This window comes from Lygodium microphyllum, chromosome 18 (assembly GCF_053477565.2).
Source record: "Lygodium microphyllum isolate KBCC chromosome 18, Lygodium_microphyllum_v1.1.10, whole genome shotgun sequence".
Taxonomy (NCBI): Eukaryota; Viridiplantae; Streptophyta; class Polypodiopsida; order Schizaeales; family Lygodiaceae; genus Lygodium; species Lygodium microphyllum.
In genome coordinates, this window is record NC_141152.1 from 38,925,479 (window position 1) to 38,938,641 (window position 13,163).

Below are 13,163 nucleotides of genomic sequence, written 5' to 3' on the forward strand. Positions count from 1 at the left end.
TATATATAATAATATATTACAATTTGCCGACTACACCTTGCATAGATCTAGATGGTAAAGTTGATGTGCAGCGATCACAATCACTTTAATTAGAAGAACATCAAAAGATTTGGTCTTTTATGTCATTACCCTTGAGCTTTCACTAGCACAGTTGTTCATGGTTATTAGCTTTTGTATTAACATTGGCTAGAATTCTCCAATATCCTTCCCTTGTAGGCTTTAGGTAGTTGGATTTGAGCCACTCCAAGATTTGCATAATAGCAAGGCAGCATAGATGAGCTCCAAGTACGTTGATGGTGCATCTTAGTGAGCAGTTCTCTTCTTGATTTTCTTTGACCCATCAAAAAGTCAAGTCCATATTAGGTGGGAAGGCTAGGTTTCAAGAAGTAGCTTTACGGTGAAAAATATCCAACCTAGACACCTTTGCTACCATAATAGGGAATGCCGAGAATGGCATGGGTAGCCTCAGCATGTGCTCAAATGAATTCCATCGGGGGATCTAGTAGCATTGGAATTGCTTTTGTGTATTGGCATGTGTAGCAGTGGGGATGTGGGTTTAAGAACTTGTGCCACATCCATATTAGGCTTCCTTTGTAGGTATAAGCTAGCCTACTGTTAGGTCAAGTTCACTGGTAGATGTTAGCTTTGACATATGGACAAGCTCACTTTGGCCATACTAGGGTGAACTCAAGTTCATAGTAAGATGTTAGCTTGGCATATGGACAAGATCACTTGGGCCATACTATGGACAAGTTGTTTATAAGGTCAACTAGGTAGCCATAAGTTTGTCAAGTAGCCAAGGGTAATGCCTAATGCCGTATGACCCATTATAAGAAAAAGGCAATGGGGTCATTGAGTAGATTTTGCACCAAGCTAGTTTATGCAAAAGACACTAACTTGGCCCCAAGACTAGCCTCATTTGACTATATATGTTAAGTGGGCCTCTATATTATCCTTCTCTAATAAGAATTAACTTTGAATGAACAAGAATTGTAGCTTTGGAAGGTGGAAGCATTAATTACGAAGGGTATGTGATCATATAGAAGACAAGCTAGGTAAGAGAGGTAAAAGCTTAAAAAATTTGATCAACATATTATATTTAAGAATTGTTGTTCTCAATATATAACATCTAGCCATAGCTACCAAGAAAACTCTTTGAAAAGGTTAAGAAACTTGTTTCATACATGATCTCTCATAAACATATGAAAGGAAAGGCATTCCTTGAAAAATGTGTTTGAACTTTCCTAATGAACATCTACCATGGAGTTATAATATTCCCGCCATAACACTTCATATCAAGAAATGAATTGCTTGAGACGTTTTAAAATTTACTTATCGAGTTATCACATAAGTGACCACACTTAATTTTTTTAATATCGAGTCTTGCATTAAATCAATTTTGCAATCCGACATGAGAAGACGTCTCAATGTTCCCAGCCAACAAGAAGCAAAGACGCCTCGTAAATAATATTACAATGGCTTGATCATAATTTTTCCCTCATTATATTTGATTTAGTATTCCCGGTTCTATTTAATGCGTCAAAGATCGCATTAATTTTGTAACCGTATAACGAATCGTAAAAGCCTTAATCGGTAAATAAAGAACGCGCAAGAACGAGCATGATATTGAGTAAGTTAAGCATCAAAGAGTATGGCATGACTTTATAAACTAGATAAGTCATTTGGTAACTTGGCCAAAAACCACCATATAAAGTTATTTTGGAAAAAAAAAGACGTTTTTGAAAAAATATGCCAAAAATCATGACATTTTTTACGCTTGGAGGAAGAGAAAGCATTTTAAAATTATCCCCATGCCACCATCCAACAAGTAGGCAATCAAAAAAACATTTTTTATAAAGCTTACTTAGCTCTTGACAAGTAGCCAAAAGAATGAGTCAACTGTATGCTCCCCTTCATGGCTATAAATACACCCCCTCTCCTTCACAAAGAAAGTGAGAAGAAAGACCTCCTGATGATGGAAAATTTTCTCTACTTCTCTTTTCCATTCTAGCTTGAGCCTTGAAGGAGGAAAATACCCCTCTTCTATCTCATTTTCATTTTCTCTACCCTATATTACGCTTTGCTTTCATATAGCCATATCGCTAAGCAAAACGCTGGCAAAATTTTTCTAGACGACCACCAACTCTCCTTGAACTACCATGTTAAATTCAACTAACATCCATGGCTCCATGAGGTTGCAAAAATTCAAGTAGCCCATTTGAAGCAAGAGAAGCAATAAACGAAGTCGATGGAGAAAATGATGCGGTAGGAATGGGCGAAACCTCCATATTACAAACCTGATAGCGGTAACATCTCGTCGGTTTGAAAAAAACTAATGTTTTATAAGGTTATCGTTATATTTGCCTTTAAATAATTATAAATGCATTCTAAAGAAAATGCATATGAACTATCACTTAGGAAAAAAACCTAAGTAATATAATAATTAACTATTCATTGAAAAGACTCTTTCACTTAGAAAAGGATTATATGCTTGTCATTAATAAAATATCTTAATTATGATTTATTTTGTGATATGTATTGTTATTTCATTAATGATGCATGTGATTATAATATCAGGAAAAAAAATAAACGGTGTTAGAAAAGGGAATATTTTATATTTTTTTAAAAAAGTGACTATCTCTATTTCATTTTGCTAATGATAAACAAACACATATGAGTTTTACAATAATTTATAGAAAATCATTTAGATAGTATCATGAAATAATCAATGCATTAAATCAACAAAAAATTACATAGAAAAATATATACTAGATGCGCATAAATTAGGTGTGTGAAAATATAATTCGATGTATGAAAGGTAAAAGAAAAATTACACTTATGATTTTTTCATTGCTTAGAATAAAGTTTTCAGAAAAATAATCAACATTGCACTTAAGACATAGCTAAATGAAAATTGATCATTCTAGATAACGTTGAAAGTTCGACAAATGGTCGGACATCGTTGAATAAACCATGGAATATGAAAATTGATATTTCTAGATAACATTAAAAGTTCGACAAATGGTCGAACATCATCGATTAAACCATGGAATATGAGCAGAATAAAATAAAAATTATTTTCTTACTGAAAACACACGCAATGTTAATATTAATGATTATATTAGTGAGAGCGTCAATATCATGAGTTGACCCACATATGAGTCAGTGAGAAAACCTTACCTAAAATATCGAGAATGTTGAGGTAAAAACAATTGAAATACTCGACAACCCTGAAACTATCAGTATCAAGAAATTAAATAAACATTGGAAGTCTGTAAGACTTGTTGGACGTTGATAAGAATTTATCGATACAAATTCTAAAGTCTAAACATACTTGGAAAAGCATTTGAAATCTTGCTAAGTGTGGGTTAGGGCACGGCAGTACATGAACTGCCTGCCATAGGTATAAATGCCCATATTATCTTTTAGGGTGAAAATACCCAAAAATTTTCATAATGATAAAATAGACTTCAGATTTGCGAAATAACTTGCAGATCCGGAAAGAGTTGCAAGTAGAAAGTGAAACCCTAAGAATAAGGTGAAACCTTAAAAGAGAAACCTACAATTGAGTGGAGCTGCTTCCTGTGCTAAAAACACTTGCTGTTATTTCTTTTTTGATTTGTGCATGCATTGATGGTTGCACAGAAAATATTGATTGTACTTGCAACAATTAGATCTGATTGTAAATATATAATCAGGATCATAAGAGGAAAGATTGTGCTATGCCTCCCCCACGGCTAGACGTGAAACCCTGCTCCAAGGGGGATTGTTTTGCACCACCACGAGAAGCTTTAAACCGGCCCCAACGGTGAGAGGTCACTCTCGGTGAGGAATCCCTTAAGCAGGAGGAGGGGGGAGGGGGGAGTGCCAGGGGGGCTCTGGTCGTAAATCTCTCGATCACTCCTAGGAATTGACTGACCCTTACACAAATCAGGATGGGATCCTGGACTCCCCAATACTAGTGAAGGAACGGAAATCTTGGAGCATTTGTTTTCTTCTGCACAGATAGACGGGATTTTTTTATGAACGGAGGTTTATCTTCTGCGTAGGCAAAAGGAAAAAATCATTGTAAATAACTTTGCAAAATAATAAATAAATATGTTTTGCCAAAATATTATTTTCTCTGTCTTTGTGTTGTGCCATAAAATTATGCGAAGGAACCTATGATAACGGGTTAATTAATGAAGCTGCTTTCATATGTTATAACTTAATGTGATAGGTAATTAGAAAACTAAAGAAAACCATTTGTGGGAAGCGGGTGGGCGAGATCCCTAACAAATCCGTCCTACGGATGGGTGGTCCCGGTAAGCTGGGAGCTTCTTTCAAGAGATTGAATGAAACGTTAATTAGGGAAAATTAGGTAGAGTCAAGCGTTGCGTAGGGTCAAAGGTCTTAAAACCTTGATCATAAATTATTGTAGGGAAAAGGTGTGGCAGTTGTGCCAAAACTCCATTAAGGTTCCCTAAATTCTAACCAGATGTTGCTGGAAAAAAGCGTTGCACTCCATGAACCAAGGGTAACTACAATTGCTCTAGTCAGATGAGAAGCCCTTGTGGGACACCTCCGATGGAGCTAACTGATGCATTGAGACCTCAGTTGTCAAAGTAGGAACCCGAGCTTGTAGGTTGGTCCTTGTGGGGACGCCCGGTACCTTCCGTTATGGGGTGGAATCTGGGAAACCTAGATGATAAACCCTGTGCATTCTCACGAGTGCCGAGCAAAGCCGTCTAAAATAGTTCCCCGATGGACCACCAAAACATGCTACCAGGGAATTGTTAGGTAGGGATGTGACAGGATTCATTTGAGATGGTCTCTCATATACATACACAACATCTACCATACATTCATTTGACACACTAACAAGTATTGGTGTTGATTGTAGAAATTTTGTTTGAGTTGTTATCCATTATCCCTGTAGAGATTGATGGTGTCTTCAAATGTTAACAAGGGTTGTGGATAGTAGGCCATGATGCATGTAAATGTGATGTTATGTTAAACATGCATTTTTAATGTATAGATAGTGAGAATCATAGAGTCATGTTCTTTGGTATATTATATGGTCATATTTATATATATATAAACTTTCACTAAAATTTGCTTGAGTGATTCTCGTTTGTAAGATTTTATGAAACTCAAATGAGCCCATTTTATACTTGCTTAAGTTGTAGATATGTGTGAAGAGCTTAATTTGCCACATAGAATTGGAGAAAATGGACATTATGTATGTTTATGGGCTTCAAATTTTGTAAATATGACTATATTCATCGTGTAGGCATCCAAAAGAGCTCAAGAGGATGTTTAAACAATGGCAAAAGTTATGCACAATGGTGTGAAGGTACATCAATTAAGGCTATAAGGAAGAGGAAAGGAACAAGTTAAATCAAAGAAGATGCAACTACTAGTTTTGAGGGGAAAGCCAATGCCGCTACTAGGGAGCTTTAGGGACTAGGACTAGGTAAGCCATACCCTTGAATAATGATGTCTTCTTTGAGCTAGGTTCTAGATTCTTTATCATTATGTGGTGTGGCATCATGTGGTTGCTTTTTGTGTAGACTGGCAAAGTTTTGGAGGATTAGAGTTGATGGGCCGATCTTTTCATATGTCTATCAATGTTGGTTTGTGTTATTGGCAAGTATACTGAGCATCAATTACATACTTGAGCAGTATCCTACAATAGCAAGGAATTACCAGTCTTGGATCAAAGGTATTTAATTTGGTTGGCTTGGCCTTCATGGAGGTTGAAAAAACTATAGTTAAATATGGTTTTTCATCTAACTCTCTATCAAGGTAAAATAAATGTGTCTCTTGTACTATTTAGGAGAGAAGAATGTGTGCTTTTATATTAACCATATTAATCTTACTAAATTGAATGTGTTTTTGGCCATATCTAAGTGAAATGAATATACATTCCCCAATCTTTCACAAAAATATGCACTTACTTTCCTTTACTATTCATTATCACAAAGGAAAAATAGTATATCATAACTTTGTGAAAGTTTGTACGTATAAAGATTGTAGCTGTGTTTGCTAAAGTGAAGCATGTAATGATAAAATAGAAATGAACGAGTAAACCACATTAATTTAATTACATTGTGTGTGTGTGTGTGTGTGTGTGTGTGTGTGTGTGTGTGTGAATGACAAAACATTATATGCTAACTAACCAATTAATAATTAATTGAACTAATCGTATCTAACTAAATTAAATGTCGTAGCTAGTAGGTGTTGCTTTTGTTTTCTTAATTATGCACACTATTAATGTTTCTCCATTGAATTAATTGACATTGGATAAGTAAGCTCAACGGCTTGAAAAAAGAAAAATCTCAAATAGAGCTGATGAGATGTGTGTGGATAACACCTTGGCAATGAAGGGAGCTGTATGAAATGACAGTGTAACCCGTGTAAGCTGCATAGCCACTACACTTGCCCATATCAATGTTGGAGCATCACTAACATCACATAATCAATACCATCCATACTATCATTGGCATTGAACTCACAACCTTAACTAACTCATCACCATAATCCTCTTCTCTCCACTTTTGAAATCCTATTTCACCTTTCTTATATTATCCACAAAGGGTTTGCTCAAATTCCTTCTCTCTCCTCATTCAAAACCCTTTTTCAATCAAATTTTAAATTTAAAAAAAAGTTAGTTACGAAAGTATAGTGATTGGTCTGCAATGCAAAATGATTAGTAGATACAAAGCAACTCATTTTATAATAACAAATGAATAAAAATTTGAGAGTTCATTTTAAGATATTTTAGGGGGTTTTTTATATTATGCTTTTGATCAAAAAACAAGCATATTGATTAATTTTCTCATTTTTTAGAAATGTTTTCAAAGGTAAAATTGACTTTTCTAAATTTTGAAAGCTCTTGCACATCCCTTCTCTCCAAGCTATTTTGTTCCATTTCACCACTCATAGCTTAAATTATGGCCTCTTCTCTGTGTCTATACAAGCTTTCTTACATAGTGAACTACCTTGATTTCTCTTACTCGCAATGAGTTACCAATAACTAGTATATACAATCTGTCTGTGTTTGTGCACTCTACAATGTCTATCCATCCTCCCTCACACACTAAATTACTTGCTTTTCTTTGATATTTTTGTATGGCTATCTATGTATCTCCAGTTTATCTCTCAAGATATCCAACTCCATATTTCCATTAACATCTCTATTCATTCCTTCCAACCTATCTCTATAGATACCAAACCAACTATTTTCATTAATCTCTCAATATTTCTATCTATGCTCGCTTTTCTTTGATATTTTGGTATGGCTATCTATGTATCTCTAGTCTATCTCTTGAGATATCTAACTCCATATTTCCATTAACATCTCTATTCATTCCCTCCAACCTATCTCCATAAATACCAAACCAACTATTTTCATTAATCTCTAAGTGTTTCTATCTATGCCTCCAATTTATCTCCATAGTCTCAACAGTCCTAATTAATATATATGTGTTGATCTATTCCTCTAGTTTAACTCCATAGATATCAAACCTCTTGGTTTCATAAGTATCTCTCTATATGTTAACGTAAAATATATTCATACTCTCATTTAACTAAATCGTATAATCATTTCATATATTTGTAATTTGGGACGTAAGTAATGAGAAAAATGAATACATGCAAAAAGAAGTTGCATATTGGGATAGAGTTGGAATATGCCCCATTATTCGAAAGAATAGAGTGTACTAGTATATTAATCGTGAAGTTCTACCAAGTTACAAGTAGATGAGATTGAAGCACATGAACTTGTGGGTTGATGGGGGAATCTACCCATTTGATCCCCTAACCAATAAACCACCGGTTTTCTCAAGAGTCACATACTTACTAAAATGTGTGCGAGGGTAAAAATGGGTTGCTTGCTTACACTAGGCGACTCAATGATCAAGCATTCAAAGTGTTCACAACATGCCAATCAACTGTTAAAGACTGTCATGATGTGAAACATGTATGGTATTGAAACATGCTGGTTTGGCAGATGTCTCTCCATAGAAATATTCTCTATAATTTATTGTCCAATGATACTTTCTTCTATACAAGAAAAAGAAAGGTCCTTAGGTATATTCAATAGTTCCCAAACATTAAACAACCAGAAAATTTGGAATGGAGTGACCACTTCAGATTAGACATCAACCTGGTCTTCAATGATCATTCATTGAGCTTTATATGGAGCTTAATGAAGCTAGGAGGCTACTGTATAGTAGAAAAATCCCAATAAGGTGTTGCATGCATGAGGCCTGCTTGTTATTGAGAAAGTTTAATCAGACAAACTCATGAGTTACATTAATAAGCAAAATGTGTCCGTACATGCATACAAACTAGCACATGCAGCCTCACCTTTGGTCAAAAATTTTGAGGAAAATCTTTATGTCCTCATCACATAGTCTTCCCTCCATTACCCTAATGCTTCCAAATGATACTGCTGATCAGCTAATGATGAAGGTCAGAAGAAAGAAAACAGACTCATATGACTTTGTTATCTAGTTCTGCCTGCAGAACGGCCTTCCTTAAAGCATTCTATGAAGGCTTTTGCAAGTTTTTCATACATAGTGTCTTTCATGTATAATTTTCTAACTTTGTGCCTTCCTCTCAAGCCCATCTCCTTTCTAATGGATTCATTTCTCAAAATAAACTTCATGTGTTTGGCAAGAATAGAAACACCTTCAGAACCAACAGGGTGAAGCATGCCACTGACATCATTTTCAACTATCTCTGGTGTCCCACCAGAATCTGTGCCCAAAATCTGCAGACAGATGTAGATTAGCAACTCCAAACTATAACAAAGAGTGTATCTTCCCTTTAATTTGCTCTCTAAACGATGACAAAAGATCTTAAAAGGTTAAAATATTTTCCTCAGTAGAGATGAACAGCTTTCCAAGGATGGGAAGGATGGAAAAAATGATGGCATGTATTAAAAAAGTATGGTCAAGCATGCATGTGAGGAAACATTGCAAGAGATCCAACAGCACACTAGCATGGCTCTACAGTACAAACTGTTTGTTCGAGGAGCCAAACTATTTCCACTAGCACTGTTTCTAAAAAGTTCCTTCAACAGAAAAGCGTACAGTTCTTTATGGTCCTTGAGATCATTTAAGGTTTTCATTACATTTAGCTTATTGATCTGATACCTAAACAATTGTTGAACATAGGAATTTGTGATGAAATGAAAACCTCGAAGTCCCTGAAAGAAAATCATATATGGTTTGTAATACATCTAGCTTATCAATGCAACACCTAAGCAGTTGCCATGTCAAACATAAACCTTCACAATGAAAAATAAAACAGCAAAAAGGTCAGTTTGATGCCCATGATGTCTAACATATGAATTTTGAAATGTTTGCCAGGTTGCACAATGATGCAAAAGACTGCCCCTACTCCCATGCAAACTTGGAGTATCCTTGCATTTTCCATTTTGAAACAGTACAAATATATAGAGAGGCATGTGTGAAAGCTATACCGGCAAACCAAAGGCCATGGCTTCTACAGTCACCCTGCCGAAGGTTTCTCCAAGACCCTGAATTCAAAAATCATCCAGTAAGTACCCTAAGTCAATAAGTATCAAATATGAACCAATAAATGTCAAAAGACTTGCTACCCATTCCTCATACAGATTTTTTGTATGCATAGAACCTTTGCTACTTTTGTATGGGTAAGTCTTCACTGTAAACAATATTTTCCTTATGTACTATTTAAGATATCCACATTGCTTGAACTTCTACATGGTTTCAATTTTGAGGTTTTAATGACACTCAGGTAAAGTATTTCAAAATAGGTGTGCTATACAATCCTTACCTATGGGTGTACTTTCTCAAGCCTAATTCCGATGCCTTAATATATTTTTCTGCTTGGGTGTTGCTGGTGCATAACCAAACTAGTCATCATCTAGGATACATGAAGAGTGATAGTGGGAGTGAGTTCACCTCCCACAAGTTGGTATTTCATGCTAGCTTACATCTGCCAACTCCCCGTCACATAATGGAGTCCAAGGGCGTAAGAACCGGACCATCATGAACATGGCCTGCTCTGTGCTGTTCGTAGCAAAGCTCCTTGAGCGCCTTTGGGTCGAGGTTGTTAACACTTCAATGTACTTTATCAATTGGTATCTGATTGCGGCTAAAACCAGCCTTCCTTCTTGGAGAGGGAGGCAATTCCCTCATCAAGCACTTGATTCCAGCAATCAGCAAATAAACATAAATTGAAATGCATACTTTACTTTTAAAATGAATAATAGACACCTTGTTGGCCCCAAAACTCATGCCCCTTTCGATATTTATTTATCTTCAATTGCCAATGGATTTATTACAAGTTGAGATTCCACAATCTCCTCAAGCTATTGGCCAAATAACTATCCTAGGATCCAAACTGACACCAACTAACCACCAAAACCCAGTTGGCATAACTTATAACTTTTGCCTTTGACACCTATTGCATCCTCAGAGTCCTTGGCTCGTTACCATGAAGTAACTGCCCATAAGGCAATGCTCCAAACCCCTGCTCTGTTGAACTTGATTGAGTCTGAGAACTGAAGTCAGCTCTAGCTGAAAAGCATCTAGGTAAAGCTACAACAACTAAGGATGGTCTGCCAAGCCATCCTCTTCCATCCATTTTGCATCCATTGGTGAATAGTTCTCAAACTTCACCAAGTATCTCCTAGAAACTTTACCCCTAATCTTTCTTTCCTTGTGTGCCAAGATTTGTTGGGGTACGAAGATCTCATCCAATTCCTCAACCTTAGGCTGAATTTCACAAGATACATCCTCTAGCACATCACCATGAAAAGGCCTCAGTAAACTAACATGAAAGGCATTATGTATCCGCCAATGTGGAGGTAATTTCGGCTGATATATCACATCATTTATCTTTTCCAACACTTCGAAGGGCCCATAGTATCTCACACTCAACTTTAGATATAACCTCTCTTCCTTTCATCTTTTTCAGCCTTGCCTTTTCAAAATGCAGCAATATATAATCACCCTCTGCAAACTGTAAAGCATGTCTATGGCAATCAACTGTCTTCTTTTGCTTTTCCTGTGATTTCTAAAGTGCATACTTTATCTTTGCATAGGCTGCATCCAAGTTTTCCACATAGCGATCAGCCTCAAAGATCTTATCCTTAGTCTACAAGATAGACGATATCTTCTTGCCACCCTCAACCACCTCAAATGGAGCTTTGCCAATGGAACTATGCACTATGTTGTTGTAAGCAAACTCAACCAATGGCAAATACTGCTTCCAATGTCTTATGGTCTAAAACATAGCATCTCAAAAGATCCAACACTATGGAATTTGCATACTCAAACCGACCATCTGTCTGGGGATGGAAGGATCATGAGAATTTCAGTGTGATACTCATATTCTCAAACAACCCCTTCCAAAATAAATTGGTCATCCGAGGGCCTTGATCACTGACGATGAACTCTGGCATACCATGATACTTAAAGATATGTTGCGAAAACAATCATACTATATGATCAACCTTTATTTTCTTCCTCACCGAAATGAAATGGGCCTGTTTGCTAAACTTGCAAATGATAGTCCATATCCCATCATTCCATGTACGTATCCTAGGAAGCTCAAAAATAAAATCCATTGCAATGTTCTATCAAGGCCTATCTAGAATAGGCAAGGGCTGCAACAACAAGCCCGGTAACTTTTGTCTATCATGCTTTAGCTTCCGATATATGATACATGTCCTGACAAACTGCTCTACATCATGCCTCAAAGCTAGTCAATAAAAGAAATGCTCTGCTGCCTTGATTATAGCATCAATACCTCTGTGTCCTATATACGAAGGAGCATGACTTTTAAAGAAAACTCTAGTCTCAACTACTTTGTGAGATACAATCATCCATGCATCATTAGAAATCCATCTCCAAACACAAAGTACTCATATCTCTAACCATTGCAAAGCTGATCATAAGCATTAGCAAAGTCCGAATCAACAACATATTGCTCTTTCATGGCATCCAACTCAATGTAATAAACCATGCTGACGGCTGAAATTTATGGCTTACGTGACAGTGCATGGTAGACGAGCATGACATGATGTCCATAGGCCTACCTTATGGAGTTACTTTCGAAGTTTGGTATGGAAGAGTATCGGCCTATCTCTTGCCCCATGGACCCAGAGTCCAAGATTTTGGTTACACAAGATCCCCTCCTAGAAGCTACCCATTATAGGTGCCTTGCGGTGTATTAATCTAGCTTATTCACAGCCAGTCGAGTATTTCCTTTGTGGGGCATTATTGTCTTCTTTTATGAAAACTTCTACACAAGTTCACTAGAGAGCTACATTGTGCACTCTGTGCTATTTACAAGGGACTCAATCCTATGAGATCATATACGGAGAGGGGACCACTCTTTTTGGATGGAGTGTATTGGATTGGGCAAGTGATGTGGATTTGCGATAATCCACTATAGGTTATGCTCTCTCCCTTGGATCGAGAGCTATCTCATGGAGCAATAAGAACAGCCTGTTGTGACACTTTCTTCTACAAAGGTTGAGTATCATGCTCTTTGTTCTCCAACTCTGGAGGTAGTTTGGCTCCACGAGGTGTTAGCAGAGATTAGCTCTCCACAGATAGGACTTACTCAGTTGTGCATGGATAACGCACGTAGAGGTTTGGTATCATTATGTACAGGAGCAAATAATGGATTCCAAGTTAGCAGTGGTCTACTATCCCACTGCGGTAGATCTCTTTATGAATCCTTTTTCCAAGGCTTCTATGCTTCATCCCAGGATCTAAGAGGGGGTGTTAGCCTACCTTATTTTGTCAATATACCATCTCTTTGTTTGTGAGCCCTAGTCAAAATCTAACAGGACATTTGGAGCTTTTAAGATGTTCTCTCCTCCATTGAGTGTGCATTTCCATTGTTTCTTTCATCCTGCTAGCTGCTCACCAGCCCCCATACTGTTGCAATATTTATTGGCCTACCACATTGTGATTTCGTTGCATTTATAGTCAGACAATATTTTTCTAGTCGGTCAAATCAGCAATCCGCCAATTTTGACTATTTTTTGCTATTTTAACATGTTGGTGTTAAAAGTGATGTAGCAATGGAAGCATAAATAGATGCTATAATAAACTATTCAACATAAGGACACAAGAGAAAAACGCAAAAGAACACTATAAAGAAGAGAACTCAGA

At 36.7% G+C, this 13,163-nt stretch overlaps 1 protein-coding gene across 3 annotated transcripts in view; it reads right to left on the minus strand.

The window, feature by feature from the left end:
• Positions 1-7,823: 7,823 nt before the first annotated feature.
• LOC148020769 (UDP-Glycosyltransferase superfamily protein) overlaps positions 7,824-13,163 on the minus strand; it is a 44,051-nt gene continuing 38,711 nt past the window's right edge. For 2 of the 3 annotated variants that reach the window (XM_087698583.1, XM_087698582.1), the window contains 2 exons: positions 9,473-9,529; positions 7,824-8,758 (listed from right to left, as the gene is read on the minus strand). In XM_087698583.1, the coding sequence (XP_087554709.1) occupies positions 8,492-8,758; positions 9,473-9,529 (324 nt within the window). In that variant the 3' untranslated portion in view covers positions 7,824-8,491. The remainder of the gene's footprint in view (positions 8,759-9,472; positions 9,530-13,163) is intronic. The other variant, XR_015694629.1, reaches the window with a different exon arrangement.